We start from the raw sequence: 18371 nt of genomic DNA, 5'->3' as shown, positions 1-18371 counted from the left end.
AAAATCAGGCAGAAGAACAGATACCATCTCTATACTTGATTGGCTATTTCCAGTTATTGGTCCAGTAACCCTCAAGGCAGAGGTAGTCCTTTACATATCCCCCACCCAAACACGTTTTTGTGTGTGTGTTTGTTCAGTACTAGACAGGCCTAATTAAATGCACAGCTGTTTGTTGCTAAGCCGGTTACCAGGGGCTTTAAGGCAGAGGACCAGACTTGGGCTTTACCCTTCTTCACCCCTCACCCATCCCCCTCCGACACACCCTTCACCTTCCCATCATCTCCTTCACCCCACTAAATCAAATCAAATTGTATTTGTCACATGAGCCGAATACAACAGGTGTAGACCTTACAGTGGAATGCTTACTTACAAGCCCTTAACCAAACAGTTTTAAGAAAGAATACACACAAAAAAAATCACAAAAAAATTAAATGTAAAATAATACAAAATAAAAGTTACAAATAATTAAAGAGCAGCTGTAAAAATAACAATAGTGAGGCTATATACAGGGGGTACCGGTACCGAGTCAATGTGCGGGGGCACCGGTTAGTCAAGGTAATTGAGGTAATACATACAGTGAGGGAAAAAAGTATTTGATCCCCTGCTGATTTTGTACGTTTGCCCACTGACAAAGAAAGGATCAGTCTATAATTTTAATGGTACGTTTATTTGAACAGTGAGAGACAGAATAACAACAACAAAATCCAGAAAAACGCATGTCAAAAATTTTATAAATTGATTTGCATTTTAATGAGGGAAATAAGTATTTGACCCCCTCTAAATCAGATAGATTTCTGGCTCCCAGGTGTCTTTTATACAGGTAACGAGCTGAGATTAGGAGCACACTCTTAAAGGGAGTGCTCCTAATCTCAGCTTGTTACCTGTATAAAAGACACCTGTCCACAGAAGCAATCAATCAATCCGATTCCAAACTCTCCACCATGGCCAAGACCAAAGAGCTCTCCAAGGATGTCCGGGACAAGATTGTAGACCTACACAAGGCTGGAATGGGCTACAAGACCATCGCCAAGCAGCTTGGTAAGAAGGTGACAACAGTTGGTGCGATTATTCGCAAATGGAAGAAACACAAAATAACTGTCAATCTCCCTCGGCCTGGGGCTCCATGCAAGATCTCACCTCGTGGAGTTAAAATGATCATGAGAACGGTGAGGAATCAGCCCAGAACTACACGGGAGGATCTTGTCAATGATCTCAAGGCAGCTGGGACCATAGTCACCAAGAAAACAATTGGTAACACACTATGCCGTAAATGACTGAAATCCTGCAGCGCCCGCAAGGTCCCCCTGCTCAAGAAAGCACATTAACATGCTCGTCTGAAGTTTGCCAATGAACATCTGAATGATTCAGAGGAGAAATCAGCAGGGGATCAAATACTTTTTTCCCTCACTGTACATGTAGGTAGAGTTATTAAAGTGACTATGCATAGATAATAAACAGAGAGTAGCAACAGCATACAAGATGACAGAGAGAGAAAGGAAGGAAGGAGGGAGAGCTGGCCAGAGAGACTAGGAGAGGAAGACAATAGAGAGGGGAAGACTAGAAGCACATCAAAAGGTAGAGAAAACAAGGAGCAGGGGAGAGCGAAGGTAGAAGTGGGGAGTGGAGGATTATGTAGAGCTTACGTTTTTCTATGTGTGTGGGCTAAAGAGAGGTGGGGGGAGGGGGATGGGTGAGTGAACTTCACACCTGATAATTAGATTTAGTGACTTGGATAATTCCCATTATATTAATGAAAACTGGGTTATGAAATATTTAAAGACTTTGTGTGGCGTGGCCAGCGGGCACATGCTTGCTGGTGTGGAGCAGAGAGTAGTGAGGTCAACCAGAGGAGGGGTGATGTGTAAAACGCCTCAATAAATCAATAATGCATCAAGTCCCACTGCGCCCCACACCATAGCTCTACAATGGTGATACATTCTTACAATCCACACACGCAGTATACAGCTCAAGTCAAATCAAATTGTATTCCTCACATTCTTCGTAAACAACAGATGTAGACTAACAGTGGAATGCTTACTTATGTGCCCTTCCCAACAATGTATAGAGAAAAAAGGGAAATAATAGAAAAATAATAACACAAGGAATAAATACACAATGTGAAACAATAACTTGGATATATACAGGTAGTACCAGTACAGACTCGATGTGCAGGGGTACGGGGTAATTGAGGTAGATATGTATATATAGGTAGGGATAAAGTGGCTAGGCAACAGAATAGATAAAACGGTAACAGCAGCGTATGTGATGAGTCAAAAGAGTTAGTGCAAAAAGGGTCAATGCAGATAGTTAAATAATTAACCAATAACTACCCAGACTAACTATTTAGAAGTCTTATGGCTTTGGGGTAGAAGCTGTTCAGAGGTCCTGGATGGCAGAGAGCTCGGCCCCAGTGATGTACTGGGCCGTACGCACTACCCTCTGTAGCAGCTTGCAGTCAGATGCCAAGGACTTGCCATAGCAAGTGGTGATTCAGCCAGTCAAGATGCTCTCAATGGTGCAGCTGTATAACTTTTTGAGGATCTTAGACCCCATGCCAAATCTTTTCAGCCTCCTGAGGGGGAAGAGGTTTTGTCGTGCCCTCTTCACGAATGTGTTGGTGTGTGTGGACCATGATAATTCCTTAGTGATGTGGACACCGAGGAACTTGAAGCTCTCGACCTGCTCCACTAAAGCCCCGTTGATGTGGGCGAGCTCTGCCCTCTGTTTCCTGTAGTCCACGATCAGCTCCTTTATGTTGCTGACGTGGAGGGAGAGGTTGATGTCCTGGCACCACACTGCCAGGTCTCTGACCTCCTCCCTCTAGGCTGTCTCATCGTCGTTGATGAGGCCTACCATCATCGTGTCATCAGCAAACTTAATGATGGAGTTTGAGTCGCTCACGGCCATGCAGTCGTGGGTGAACAGGGAGTACAGGGGGGGACTAACCACACACCCCTGAGGGGCCCCCGTGTTGAGGGTCAGCGTAGCGGATGTGTTGTAGCCTACCCTCACCACATGGGTGCGACCCATCAGGAAGTCCAGAATCAAGTTGTAGAGGGAGGTGTTTAATCCCAGGGTCCTTAGCTTAGTGATGAACTTGGAGGACACTATGGTGTTGAACGCTGGACTGTACTCAATGAACAGCATTCTCACGTAGGTGTTCCTTTTGCCCAGGTGGGAAAGGGCAGTGTAGAGTGCAATAGAGATTGCGTCATCTATGGCTCTGTTGGGGTGGTATGCAAATTGGAGTGGGTCCAGAGTGTGTAGGATGATGGTGTTGATGTGGGCCTTGACCAGCCTTTCAAAGCATTTAATGGCTACAGATGTGAGTGCTACGGGGCGATAGTCATTTAGACAGGTTAAACTTTGCGTTCTTGGGCACAGGGACTATGGTGGTCTGCTTGAAACATGTAGGTATTACAGACTGGGTCAGCGAGAGTTTGAAAATGTCAGCTGGTCATCGCATGCTCTGAGAACGCGTCCTGGTAATTTGTCTGGCCCTGCGGCCTTGTGAATGTTGACCCGTTTAAAGTTCTTACTCATATCGGTTACGGAGAGCGTAATCACACAGTCGTCCGGAACAGCTGCTGCTCTCATGCATGGTTCAGTGTTGCTAGCCTCGAAGCGAGCATAGAAGGTATTTAGCTCGTCTGGTAGGCTTGTGTCATTGGACTGCTCATGGCTGGGTTTCCCTTTCTAATCTGTGATAGTTTGTGAGTCCTGCTACATCCGGCAAGCGTCAGAGCCAGTTTAGTAGGATTTGATCTTGGTCCTGTATTGACGCTTTGCCTGTTTGATGGTTCAGGGCGTAGCGGGATTTCTTATAAGCGTCCGGATTAGAGTCCCGCTCCTTGAAAGCGGCAGCTCTAGCCTTTAGCTCAGTGCGGATGTTGCCTGTAATCCATGGCTTCTGTTTGGGATATGTACGTACGATGCACTTATTAATGAAGCCGGTGACTGACTCCCGGAACATATTCCAGTCTGTGCTAGCAAAACAGTCCTGTAGCTTACCATTCGCTTCATCGGACCACTTCCGTACTGAGCGTGTCACTGGTACTTCCTGTTTGAGTTTTTGCTTGTAAGCAGCAATCAGGAGAATAGAGTTATGGTCAGATTTGCCAAATGGAGGGCGAGGGAGAGCTTTGTAAGTGTCTCTGTGTGTGGAGTAAAAGGTAGCAAGTAAACAAGTACTCACTAAAACACACACACACAGACAAAGAGACAAAGACATGTCCTTCTGCTAACCAAGCAGAGCATATGGGAAATATTCTTCAGCCCCTAGACTCTCTGCTGTGTCCTCCTACAGGTTGGCCCTCCAACTCTAGCTAACAAGGACCCCCTTTACACCAGACAGAAAAACAGGCACACCTTTGGACACCTATTGAGTGGTGTTACAGAGGAATAATCCCCCATTAAAACATGCCCAGAAGAAAGGAAGGGTCCTACACAGAAACCCACTGATTTAATGGCCCAGGCAAGCTAGAGAGACCAGAGATCCCTATATCCCCCCTTTTAAGAACACAACAGACCTGTCTGCCTCGCTCCCCAAAAACACACTGCACCCTGATGGAGGCATTATTTACTCTCACCATGTCTTTTTGTAGAGTATATCTGGAGGGGCCGCTTAGACAGAACCTCTTAAAGTAAGTGCGGACAACAAAACGTCTGAATGACAGTCCACGGTAATACAATTCATTTAGTCCAACAATATGTTAACATATAAAAATGTCTGATGAACATCTTTCCCCTGAGGGCGTCTTGGAGATTAGTTGGGTAATGTAATTGCCCAATGAGCACAATGTGAACAATGGTCTCTCTATCAATCTCTCCCTCTCTCTCCATCCCTCATTCCCTTTCCGTCTTTCGCTTTCTCTATCTATCTATATCTTTGTCTCCCTCACTCTGTCTCCCTTTTTCTCTCCCTATTTCTCTTTCACTCTCTTGTTCCCCCTCTCTTTCTCGCTGTGCTTTCCATCACGTTCTTTCCTCTTCCCCTTTCCAAGAAGTGGAGGTGGCCCCAACCTAATTCCTGTCCAGTGTGTGTATGTGCACACTACCGGTCAAAAGTTTTAGAACACCTACTCATTCAAGGGTTTTTCTTTATTTTTTACTATTTCCTACATTGTAGAATAATAGTGAAGATATTAAAACTATGGAATCATGTAGTAACCAAAAAAGTATAAAACAAATCAAAATATATTTCAGATTTGAGATTCTTCAAATAGCCACCCTTTGCCTTGATGACAGCTTTGCACACTCTTGGCATTCTCTCAACCAGCTTCATGAGGTAGTCACCTGGAATGCATTTCAATTAACAGGTGTGCCTTGTTGAAAGTTAATTTGTGGAATTTCTTTCCTTCTTAATGCGTTTGAGCCAATCAGTTGTGTTGTGACAAGGTAGGGGGGGTATACAGATATCCCTATTTGGTAAAAGACCAAGTCCTTATTATGGCAAGAACAGCTCAAATAAGCAAAGATAAATGACAGTCCATCATTACTTTAAGACATGAAGGTCAGTCAATACGGAAAATGTCAAGAACTTTGAAGTTTCTTCAAGTGCATTCGCAAAAACCATCAAGCGCTATGATGAAACTGGCTCTCATGAGGACCGCCATAGGAATGGAGTTACCTCTGCTGCAGAGGATAAGTTCATTAGAGTTACCAGCCTCAGAAATTGCAGCCCAAATAAATGCTTCACAGAGTTCAAGTCACAGACACATCTCAACATCAACTGTTCAGAGGAGACTGTGTGAATCAGGCCTTCATGGTCAAATTGCTGCAAAGAAACCACTACTAAAGGACACCAATAAGAAGAAGAGACCTGCTTGGGCCAAGAAACACGAGCAATGAACATTAAACCGGTGGAAATTTGTCCTTTGGTCTGGAGTCCAAATTGGAGATTTTTGGTTCCAACCGCCGTGTCTTTGTGAGACGCGGTGTGGGTGAACGGATGATCTCTGCATGTGTAGTTACCACTGTAAAGCATGGAGGAGGAGGTGTTATGGTGTGGGGGTGCTTTGCTGGTGACACTGATTTATTTAGAATTCAAGGCACACTTAACCAGCATGGCTACCATAGCATTCTGCAGCGATACGCCATCCCATCTGGTTTGGGCTTAGTGGGACTATCATTTGTTTTTCAACAGGACAATGACCCAACACCTTCAGGCTGTGTAAGGGATATTTTACCAAGAAGGAGAGTGATGGAGTACTGCATCAGATGACCTGGCCTCCCCAATCATCCGACCTCAACCAAATTGAGATGGTTTGGGATGAGTTGGACCGCAGAGTGAAGGAAAAGCAGCCAACAAGTGCTCAGCATATGTGGGAACTCCTTCAAGACTGTTGGAAAAGCATTTCAGGTGAAGCTGGTTGAGAGAATGCCAAGAGTGTGCAAAGCTGTCATCAAGGGTGGCTATTTGAAGATTCTCAAATATAAAATATATTTTGATTTGTTTAACACTTTTTTGGTTACTACATGGTTCCATATGTGTTATTTCATAGTTTTGATGTCTTCACTATTATTCCAAAATGTAGAAAATAGTAAAAATAAAGAAAAACCCTTGAATGAGTAGGTGTTCTAAAACTTTTGACCGGTAGTGTATGTGTGTGTGACGGACTAGCCATGTCTGTGGAGTAGAGGGTTTACAGTGCTTATGTAAGATCTAGACTACAGGGAGACTCTCTGTAGCTCTCTGTCTGTCTGTCCGCAAGCTCTGAGCCTGTTAGAGACACAAGAAGCCTGTGTGTGTGTGTGTGTGTTGCTCAAAAATAGAGTAGCAAGGGGGCTTTGTGTTTTCTACAAACAGGTCTAAAGTGGGTAATCAGGACTGTGTCTGTACCTGTGTGTGCGTTTTTGTTTGTTTGTTGTGTGTGTTTGGGGGGGGGGTGGGGGGGGGGGTGCGTGCATGTGTATGTGACTGTTTGTTACAGTTAGGTTAGATGTGGCTGTGGTTCCTGCATGGTGTGACTGATACTTTGTGACAAAGCCTCAGGTATTGTGGTGGAAAAGGCATTGTGAAATCTCACAAAACAACCTGAACATTCACTTCTCCTGTGAATATTGTTATATGTCTTTATTTTACATTTACATTTACGTCATTTAGCAGACGCTCTTATCCAGAGCGACTTACAGTTTGTGAGTGTTTATACATCTTTATTTTGATCCTTTCTCCCGAGGTGAGTCTTACCGGTTTAGGCATCTTTGTCCTCTCTCCGGCCTTGCCCTTCAGCTGAGAAAATGCTAAGAAATCGTCCTCCACCTTGTTGCCTCACCCTGGGATCTACCGCCTGGAGGAGTGAACAGAACAGTTATTATTAACACTATAAATAAAAGAGAGACCCACACGAAAAAAATACTACAGTTTACTATATAATTCTATAGTAAACTGTAGTATACTGAAGAATACTATACACTGTAGTAAATACTACAGTAATGTCTGCAAAAACACTACAGTAAATACAACAATATTTAATTTGAATATACCCTGCCCATTCCCCTCCCCCATATCGCAATTTGTGCCACCCATAAGTGAGAAACTTACAGAAAATTATATACCTTGCATTACCCTACAGGTTATAGAAAAGAGCAGAAGGTCTGAACTATCCATTCAGACCCAAGTCCTACCTGCCTACAGGTTATGGTAAAACATTTATTTTAGTATTTCTCCATTAGATTTCTTGAAGAAGAAAGCCTCCACTTCTATGTCAAAGATAATACAACAGAAACAGTACAGTAAATACTTCAGTAAAATCTGAGAGAGAGAGAGAGAGAGAGAGAGAGAGAGAGAGAGAGAGAGAGAGAGAGAGAGAGAGAGAGAGAGAGAGAGAGAGAGAGAGAGAGAGAGAGAGAGAGAGAGAGAGAGAGAGAGAGAGAGAGAGAGGATAGACAGGATAGACAATTACATTTCCCAACGCAAAACATATGCTGGCTTCTGAAAAAAACTCCAAAACATATGAAGAGAAAAGGGGAGGAAGGGAGTGTAGATGGAGGGGGAGGGAGGGCTAGAGCGCCCGCTGTAGGTAGGCCTTGAAGTAGTCCCTGTGGTGCCAGGGTCCTGAGATGGCAAAGGCCAGAAATAGGCCCTGCTAATTAAGTAATAAAAATCTGCCCTAGCCCGGCCTGCAGAGAGAGAGCAGAGAGATGTGATAGCAGCCAGACAGGCAGGCAGGGCTGCAGTCCTAAACAGCAGCACCACTGCTTTATGGAAATGAAGAGCAGGCTTACTGAGGGACAGTAAGCTGACTCTCTATCGCTACCTCTCTCTCTCCTGGGTAGAGACTGGGAGAACAGATATACTGCAGTGTGATAGGAGAGGCAGAGAACAAAAGCTGGGCCTGCCCCATTTACTGTATATCGGGCCGGAAATGCCTCTCTAACAATGTGACACAGGTGCTTAGTTACATTTCATCACTAGAGCAGGACTGACCTCTATATATTCTATAAGGACCTCATGGGTCTGTGTGAAGAAAAATGACCTGTGACTTCCCCACCCACCTCAGGGCAGCCATAACCTGTGACTCTGTGAGGTCATTAACTAGCATCCGGTGCCAAACACAGGTACTCCCTGTTTAGCCCACACACTCATAAACCTGCCTGGCAGAGAAAAGCTATAATCCTGTCTGTTGTGTGTGTGTGTGTCTGTTGTGTGTGTGTGTGTGTGTGTGTGCGTGTGTGTTACCTGACCCCTCTATTCACCCAAAGCCGGAGGGTCACTCTCAAATGGATACAGCTTCCAGGTCACAATTCATGCAGAAAGTATTAGGCTCTGCTCTCCACACACACATCATCATCATCTCTCTCCCCTTCCCTCTCTCTCCCTTTGTTTCTCTCTCTGATGCAGTAGCTTTTAACAGAACATAGCATATACAGTACCCATCAAAAGTTTGGACACACCTACTCATTCCAGGGTTTTTCTTTATTTTTAAAATGTTCTACATTGTAGAATAATAGTGAAGACATCAAAACTATGAAATAACACATATGGAATCATGTAGTAACCAAAACAGTGTTAAACAAATCAAAATATATTTTATATTTGAAATTCTTCAAATAGCCACCCTTTGCCTTGATGACAGCTTTGCACACTCTTGGCATTCTCTCAACCAGCTTCACCTGGAATGCTTTTCCAACAGTCTTGAAGGAGTTCCCACATATGCTGAGCACTTGTTGGCTGCTTATCCTTCACTCTGCGGTCCGACTCATCCCAAACCATCTCAATTGGGTTGAGGTCAGGGGATTGTGGAGGCCAGGTCATCTGATGCAGCACTCCATCACTCTCCTTCTTGGTTAAATAGCTCTTACACAGCCTAGAGGTGTGTTGGGTCATTGTCCTGTTGAAAAACAAATGATAGTCCCACTAAGCCCAAACCAGATGGGATGGCGTATCGCTGCAGAATGCTATGGTAGCCATGCTGGTTAAGTGTGCATTGAATTCTAAATAAGTCACAGACAGTGTCACCAGCAAAGCACCCCCACACCATAACACCTCCTCCTCCATGCTTTACGGTGGTAACTACACATGCGGAGATCATCCATTCACCCACACCGCGTCTCACAAAGACACCGCGGTTGGAACCAAATATCTCAAATTTGGACTCCAGACCAAAGGACAAATTTCCACCGGTTTAATGTTCATTGCTCGTGTTTCTTGGCCCAAGCAGGTCTCTTCTTCTTATTGGTGTCCTTTAGTAGTGGTTTCTTTGCAGCAATTCGACCATGAAGGCCTGATTCACACAGTCCCCTCTGAACAGTTGATATTGAGATGTGTCTGTGACTTGAACTCTGTGAAGCATTTATTTGGGCTGCAATTTCTGAGGCTGGTAACTCTAATGAACTTATCCTCTGCAGCAGAGGTAACTCTGGGTCTTCCATGCCTGTGGCTGTCCTTATGAGAGCCAGTTTCATCATAGCGCTTGATGATTTTTGCAACTGCCCTTGAAGAAACTTTTAAAGTTCTTGAAATGTTCCGTATTGACTGACCTTCATATCTTAAAGTAATGATGGACTGTCATTTCTCTTTCCTTATTTGAGCTGTTCTTGCTATAACATGGACTTGGTCTTTTACCAAATAGGGCTATATTCTGTATACCCCCTCTACCTTGTCACAACACAACTGATTGGCTCAAGGAAGGAAGGAACGAAATTCCACAAATTAACTTTCAACAAGGCACACCTGTTAATTGAAATGCATTCCAGGTGACTACCTCATGAAGCTGGTTGAGAGAATGCCAAGAGAGTGCAAAGCTGTCATCAAGGCAAAGGGTGGCTATTTGAAGAATCTCAAATATAAAATATATTTTGATTTGTTTAACACGTTTTTGGTTACTACATGATTCCATAGGTGTTATTTCATAGTTTTGATGTCTTCACTATTATTCTACAATATAAAAAATAGTACAAAATAAAGAAAAACTTTTGACTGGTAAAACGAATTACAGGTTTCACAGTAACAAGCCTTTTCCAGACCCTGTCTGTGTACCCCTCACAAATCCTGTTTCCCTCCTCCTCTCCATCACCTTGTTCCCTCTCTTCTTTCACACTTTCACTGCAGTTGTACAAGAGAGAGCAGAGAGGTTGCTAAACACATGTGCCAGGGAGTTTGCAGTGTGTGTTTGCGGTGTGTGTGTCTCTCTTTGTGTGTGTGTGTGTGTGTCTCTGTGTGTGTGTGTGTGTGTTTGTGTGTGTACAGAGCTGATGGTACCATATCCAGCTGTGGTGTGAGTGACACTACAAAGGGTATACAAACAAAGAATATGTAGCACCACTACAACAGCTGTGACAACAACAACTGTACTAGGCTCTCCTTATGGGGAATTACAACTTCTGGTTAGTTGTAGGAAAGGCTCACATGAGTGACAACATGTAAGGCCTAATTCAACCCCCTACTGATACAGCCATAGGAGAGCAGAGTCTGGTGAACCATCCCCTACCTTTCTAACCACGACAAAAAGTGTCTTCTTGTAATATCATATATTGCCTGGTTCATTTCCTGATTAATACAGTCCTGTGTTTCAGGGTAATCACGTTGGAATGACAGAGATGGGATTCCCCTGAGGCTGCTGGGAAACCAAATGCATCGCCAAGGTAACCAGATAGCATCAGTCTGTGACCCTACCAGCGATGTCAGTCATGCTGGTTCAGAACACCCTGTACAAACTGTTACAGAGCAGGGCCTTATCTTTGCTACCTCTATAGGTTTACTGTACATCAGTGTGTGAGGAGGCATGCAGAAGAAAAAGTGGCTGACGATCAGTGTTGTGTTTAGTTCAGTTGCATAACATGAGCAACAAAAAAAAAGAGGCTCTTTCAATTAAATGTACTATAGCATTCCAATATTCAACTGGAGGACAGTGTCCATGTCCAAGACTTCCGCAGGCACAGGATTATTCAACACACTATGGCACTGGAAGAAACATAAAACCTGCAGTAAAAAGGATCACATGAGTCCTTTCTCAAATGAGTTGTAACCATAGAGAATGATGGAGGCCTCTAGTGGCCAAAAGGCCATTTTAGCATGGGCAGCACCATTGAGAGCTTCCACCATGCTTCTGCCATTTTAAAAGTAGTCAAAGTGGTAAACTGGGTGGGGATTCCTATGTGTTGTAGCCTCAATGGCGCTGCCCATGCTGTGACACACGCTATAATTGCACAGATAAAGATGAGTCCTCTATCTATGTCTATGGTTGTAACTCAGCCCCACAGCAGGGATGAACTGAGCAACAGGAGGGTTTGAGTGACAGTGACAATGGCCATTAAAATATGGTGTCCCACTGTGACCAGGCCAATCAACGGGCCTAATTAATAAGCGTCATCATAGCATCTGTTTCTGCCAGATGGATATACAAGCGCCGTTATATGCTGCCAGGGCGCGCACATCGAGTGGTGATATTCAAGGACATGTTTGCGCAACAACAACAAAAAGCCACTAACCTATATTGTGTTTCTAGGATCTGAAGTATTTGTCGCTGAGCGGAGACAAGTGGAATTTGAATTAAGCTACTACAACAAAACATTTCTAAAACCACAGAAAAACACTCCACTGGCCAGCTAATTGGCGACCCTGGTCGCGAGAGTGCAAAATAGGCTACAATGTAACAAGAAACTACTATTACAAATACTGCACGCGCGTAATCAGCACCTGCAACAAAGTTGCAAACCGTTGTTTCTGTTATGCCTCAATGGAGGGCATGTCACAGTTGTCATGAAAACAACCAGGTACTAGCCTACTTTCATTAATCTCATAGATTAAAAATATCCTTCTAAATTAACACTGAACATTGAAAGCCTTATCTATGATAGCCTAAAGTGAATTAAATGTAACGTTAATGTGAATGGACGTTACCAATTAGTTTGATGTTTGGTCACAGACAACTGTAGTGACATGAAGCTGTTAACTTATTAGAGAACTTGTTTAACACTTAAATGTTGTTCTATTATCGATGGACCGTATGATCAGTAATGTCCTTGAATGAAATATTGAACATTATACTAAATGTTTTCACAATTACAAAAAAACGGGATTAATACCAATAGGCCTATGTTGTAGTTTACTGGAGCGGGTTTATCTTGGTAACAAGTCTACATTACAACAGCTACTGTCGACCACAGAGCAAATCCCCTTCTGAGCTGTTTAGGAGCCACCAGCGAAAAAATGCACCGGTTAAAAACTCACCTCAGTTTACGGACTGCGTTCAGAAAACGGTAAACTGTCTTCCCCGGGCCCACTGTACACTACTTTATATCCTACGCTACCAAAATAGACCGGTTTGTTTCCCGTTAGACACCCGGGTATTTCCCAGCCTCGGTATACAGGGAAATGTATGAAGCGACTGAGCCAGTTTCACCGCAGGGAAGAGAGGAGGAGGTGCAGTCAGTCAATATGGCCGTCGGACTTTTAGCGTGCCGCGCGAGGCGTGGTTCATTGATGGAACACGCTCACTTCAAACTGGGTTAAGAGAGGAGCACATACAAGCACAACGTAAATGTGATAAGAGTCAACTTCAAAATGTCTAGCCTTAACCTACAATAACCAGAAGGTAGCCCATAGAAAGATGGACTACAGCCAATTTAAAATATTTCTGAAAAAGTAATGCTTTTATATAGGTTGTGTTGAGATCAGTTTCAACGCAGTGTTGTTTCTATTAATCTAATTTTTTCATGGGGCAAAATGTCGTCAATTTATCTTTTCATTTAGGGTATAATTAAATATTGCCTTCATTTTGTGTGTAACATCGTCCACATATAGCTTACAGGCTTGACCAGTTCCGGGGATAACATATGACTGACTGCCAAGATCTGCTTGTGAGGATGAGACTTTAGAAAAATAAGACCTACCCATTTAGACACTGATGTATTGCTGTCTTTCATGAGTACATTACTGTATTACCAAGGAGTGTGTCAACAGGAAATGTGACTCACTGATTATGAACATGCTTCAACATACAGCACATGTTAATAATGAGAAAATATGATGCACATGTTAATAATGAGAAAATATGACTGCAACCGGTCTTCTCTGTGTATCTAGGCCAAGACACCTGTCCTCATACCCTTCTGAGAATACAATAAACCTACATTTAATGCACATAATCAACATGTCCTGGTTTACACACACTCTCTTCTCCCAATCCCACAGTCTCAATTCAATTCAAAGGGGCTTTATTGGCATGGGAAACATGTTTACATTGCCAAAGCAAGTGAAATAAACAATAAACAAAAGTGAGAAGAAACAAAAAACATCAACAAGTAGTAAACGTTTCACTCAAAGTTTTCAAAAGGATAAAGATGTTTCAAATGTTATATTATCAGCTATGTACAGTGCTTTTAACAAAGGGCAAATAGTTGCAGTACGAATAAATATTTGTTTTATTTACAATGTTGTTTGTGCTCCGCTGGTTGCCTTATTTTCATGGCAATGGGTCACAAATCTTGCTGCTGTGATTGCACATTGCGGCATTTCGCCTAAACAGATATAGGAGTTTATCAACGTTTGATTTGTTTTCAAATTCTTTGTGGGTCTGTGTGATCTGTGGGAAATACAGTGCATTCGGAAAGTATTCAGACCCCTTCACTTTTTCCACATTTTGTTACGTTAAAGCCTTATTCTAAAATATATACAATATTTTTTCCCCCCTCATCAATCTACACACAAAACAGATACCTAATTTACATAAGTATTTAGACCCTTTGCTATGAGACTCGAAATTGAGCTCAGGTGCATCCTGTTTCCATTGATCATCCTTGAGATGTTTCTACAACTTGATTTGAGTCCACCTGTGGTAAATTCAATTGATTGGACATGATTTGGAAAGGCACACACCTGTCTATATAAGGTACCACAGTTGACAGTGCATGTCAGAGCAAAAACCAAGCCATGAGGTCGAAGGAATTGTCCGTAGAGCTCCGAGACAGGATTGTGTCGAGGCACAGATCTGGGGAAGGGTACCAAAAAATTTCTGCAGCATTGAAGGTCCCCAAGAACACAGTGGCCTCTGTTACAGGAGGGGGTCGCAGTTCTGGAGCGACCCACTAGGTGTCATCCTCCGACAACCTTAGGCACCTCCTCACTCACAGTCTGGACTAATCAGTATCCTATTGGTGTCACCTGTGTCTACCTGTTCACCTGTGTATTTATGCCCTGACTTCCCTGTGTTCCCTTGCTCAGTTTTCTCTGTTAGTTTCTCTATGTCCAGCAGTACTAATCGGTGTCTGATCGGAGACCTATGTACAGGTACTTGAGAAGTGTTCTCCCTGTTTCGTTATTTGTTTCAGTCGTAGGTAGTATTTCGTATTTTGGCTGTCATCTCTGACTTCCTTTTATCGTGATAAGTCCGTTATTTTGTATTTTGGCTTCGGGACCACCAGTAAAGATCCTTGTTTCACCATCTCTGCCTACTGCCTACTGTATATCCTGCACCGCACCTGGGTCACACCTCACACCAACCCTTACAGAAAACTGAGCCAATATGGACCCAGCGGAGTATCAGAGCTCATTGGCAACACAGGGAGCTATGCTGAACCAACGTGACCGCAGCCTGCAGCAGATCATAGAGAATCTCCGCCAGCTGACGATCGCCGTGCAGAGCCGGGTGGACACCCGACCAGCCCCGGCAGCCGTCGGAGCGGAAGCCGCGGCAATGGCATCTCCAGTCTCGCCTGCGACATCGCGGGAACCCCGCCTACCACCTACGGAGAGGTATGACGGACATCTAGAGGGCTGCAGGGAATTCCTCACCCAGTGTTCCCTGGTATTCAGCCTACAACCCTCCTCCTTCCTGACGGAGCAGGGCTGGGTGGCCTACATCATCACTCTGTTGACGGGTCGGGCCCTTTCCTGGGCAACCGCGGAGTGGGAGAGCCAAACTCCAGCGTGCTCCGACTCCTACCAATTCACCCGGGAGCTACGCAAGGTGTTCGACACCTCTCGGTGGTGTCGGGCACGAGGCCGAGAGGCGGCTCACGGCATGTCGGCAGGGTGACCGTTCGGTGGCGGACTACTCCGCGGATATCCAGTTTTTCATTGTGGACTCTCCGGAGTGTCCCCTCGTACTCAGGCACCCCTGGCTGGTCGCCCACAAACCCCGGATAGACTGGTCCACGGGGTGGCTCATCCTGGAGGGAGGCTCCGCCCCCATCCTGTTCCGGTCTCCACCGACCACTCATCAGCCCAAACCACCATCCCAGACCACCTACCAGTCCTCACCTCTTCCCCAGGTCCCGCACTCCGAACCGCCTACCGCCCTAGCGGTGGTTGCCACCGGGAGGACGGCGGCTACAGACTCCGTCACCGGACCAGACCTGGCAGGCGTTCTTAAATGGAAGAAGTATGGAACCACCAAGACTCTTTCTAGAGCTGGCCGCCTGGCCAAACTGAGCAATCGGGGGAGAACGGCCTTCGTCAGGGAGGTGACCAAGAACCCAATGGTCACTCTGACAGAGCTCCAGAGTTCCTCTGTGGAGATGGGAGAACCTTCCAGAAGGACAACCATCTCTGCAGCACTCCACTAATCAGGCCTTTATGGTAGAGTGGCCAGACAGAAGCCATTCCTCAGTAAAAGCCACATGACAGCACGCTTGGAGTTTGCCAAAAGGCACCTAAAGGACTATCAGACCATGAGAAACAAGATTCTCTGGTCTGATGAAACCAAGATTGAACTCTTTGGCCTGAATGCCAAGCGTCAAGCCTGGAGGAAACCAGGCACCGCTCATCACCTGGCCAATACCATCCCTACGGTGAAGCATGGTGATGGCAGCATCATGCTGTGGGGATGTTTTTCAGCGGCAGAGACTGGGAGGCTAGTCAGGATCGAGGGAAAGATGAACGGAGCAAAGTACAGAGGGATCCTTGATGAAAACCTGCTCCAGAGTACTCAGGACCGCCGACTGGGGCGAAGGTTCCCCTTCCAACAGGACAACGACCCTAAGCACACAGCCAAGACAACGCAGAAGTGGCTTCGGGACAAGTCTCTGAATGTCTTTGGGTGATATTGAACCCGATCGAACATCTCTGGAGAGACCTGAAAATAGCTGTGCAGCGACGCTCTCCATCCAACCTGACAGGGCTTGAGAGGATCTGCAGAGAAGAATGGGAGAAACTCCCCAAATACAGGTGCGCCAAGCTTGTTGCGTCATACCCAAGAGGATTCGAGGCTGTAATCGCTGCAAAAGGCGCTTCAACCAAGTACTGAGTAGAGGGTCTGAATAATTATGTAAATGTGATATTTCCGTTTTTTATTTTTGCAAACAATTCTAAAAACCTGTTTTTGCTTTGTCATTATAAGGGTATTGTGTGTAGATTGAGGGGGGAAAAACAATTTAATCAATTTTAGAATAAGGCTGTAACGTAACAAAATGTGGAAAAAGTCAAGGAGTCTGAATACTTTCCGAATGCACTGTATGTGTCTCTAATATGGTCATAACTTTGGCAGGAGGTAAGGAAGTGCAGCTCAGTTTCCACCTAATTTTGTGGGCAGAGCCAGATCTGCCTATGGCGGCCTCTCTCAATAATAAGGCTATGCTCACTGAGTCTGTACATGGTCAAGGATTTTCTTAATTTGGGGTCTGTCACGGTGGTCAGGTATTCTGCTACTGTGTATTCTCTGTTTAGGGCCAGATAGCATTCCGGTTTGCTCAGTTTGTTGATAGATTCTTTCCAGTGTGTCAAATAGTTATCTTTTTGTTTTCTCATAATTTGGTTGGGTCTAATTGTGTTGCTGTGTTGTGGTCCTCTGTAGCTCAGCTGGTAGAGCACGGCGCTTGTAACGCCAAGGTAGTGGGTTCGATCCCCGGGACCACCCATACACAAAAATGTATGCATGAATGACTGTAAGTCACTTTGGATAAAAGCGTCTGCTAAATGGCATATTATTATTACTGTCCTGGGGCTCTGTGGGGTTTGTGAACAGAGTCCCAGAACCAGCTGGCTTTGGGGACTCTTCTCTAGGTTCATCTCTCTGTAGGTGAGTGCTTTGTGGTGGAATGTGTGGGCATCGCTTCCTTAGGTGGATGTAGAATTTAACAGCTCTTTTCTGGATTTGGATCATTAGCGGGTATAGTCCTAATTCTGCTGTATATGCATTGTTTGGGGTTTTGCATTGTACATGAAGGATATTTTTGCAGAATTCTGCATGCAGAGTCTCAGTTGGGTGTTTGTCACATTTTGTGAATTCTTGGTTGGTGAATGGACATATAGGCTGCACATTCTCATTGTTAGTCAGTCACTGTTTACTGACTGTCCCTCACACTCCCACCACATCGTAACTGTCCCCATTCTGTATCGATGAGTCTTACCTAACCTAACTATTGATGTGGTTACTTTACTCTCCATTACCACAGCCTTATTAGGTGACTCAGTCTATTTCCGAATCAATCATCATCATAGTTTGTAGCTTGGCATCATTAGGCTACTTTGACATCAATAACGCCCAATACCGAATGCACTAACGCCATCTAGTGGACATTCATGGCAATGTCATCCTACACTGCAGGTAAGCACTGCAGGAGAGAGCTACTGTGGTTGGTCATTTGTCAGACAAAGAGATGAGGAGAAATGTAGTTATTGGTTGGTCTTTCTCTCTCTGTCTCTCCCTCTACCGCTCTTTCATTGGCTCTCCCTCTACCACTCTCTCACTGGCTCATGATCTCTCTTGCTTTTCAGCTTTGTTTGCTTTTATTTGTTTGCTCTCTCCTTATTCATCAAATCAAATTGTATTTGTCACATGCGCCGAATACAACAGGTGTAGACTTTACTGTGAAATCCTTACTAACAAGCCTTTTTTTACTCATTGTAAAACTGTTCTGAGATTAGATAAACAAATCTATCCATACAGCCATGAGCTAGACTCTTCTCATTGACTCTTGTGGAAACAGTG

General features: G+C 44.5%; 1 protein-coding gene across 1 annotated transcript in view; it reads right to left on the bottom strand.

Moving 5' to 3' along the window:
- LOC311129984 (radixin-like) overlaps positions 1-7281 on the bottom strand; it is a 46835-nt gene extending 39554 nt beyond the window's left edge. The window contains exon 1 of the mRNA XM_084162558.1: positions 7190-7281. Within this exon, the coding sequence (XP_084018684.1) occupies positions 7190-7201 (12 nt within the window). The 5' untranslated portion in view covers positions 7202-7281. The remainder of the gene's footprint in view (positions 1-7189) is intronic.
- Positions 7282-18371: the final 11090 nt, after the last annotated feature.

Source organism: Coregonus lavaretus (assembly GCF_964263955.1).
Source record: "Coregonus lavaretus genome assembly, chromosome: 5".
Taxonomy (NCBI): Eukaryota; Metazoa; Chordata; class Actinopteri; order Salmoniformes; family Salmonidae; genus Coregonus; species Coregonus lavaretus.
The sequence above is the reverse complement of the archived record's forward strand: the minus strand, read 5'-3'. Positions and strand labels throughout refer to the sequence as shown.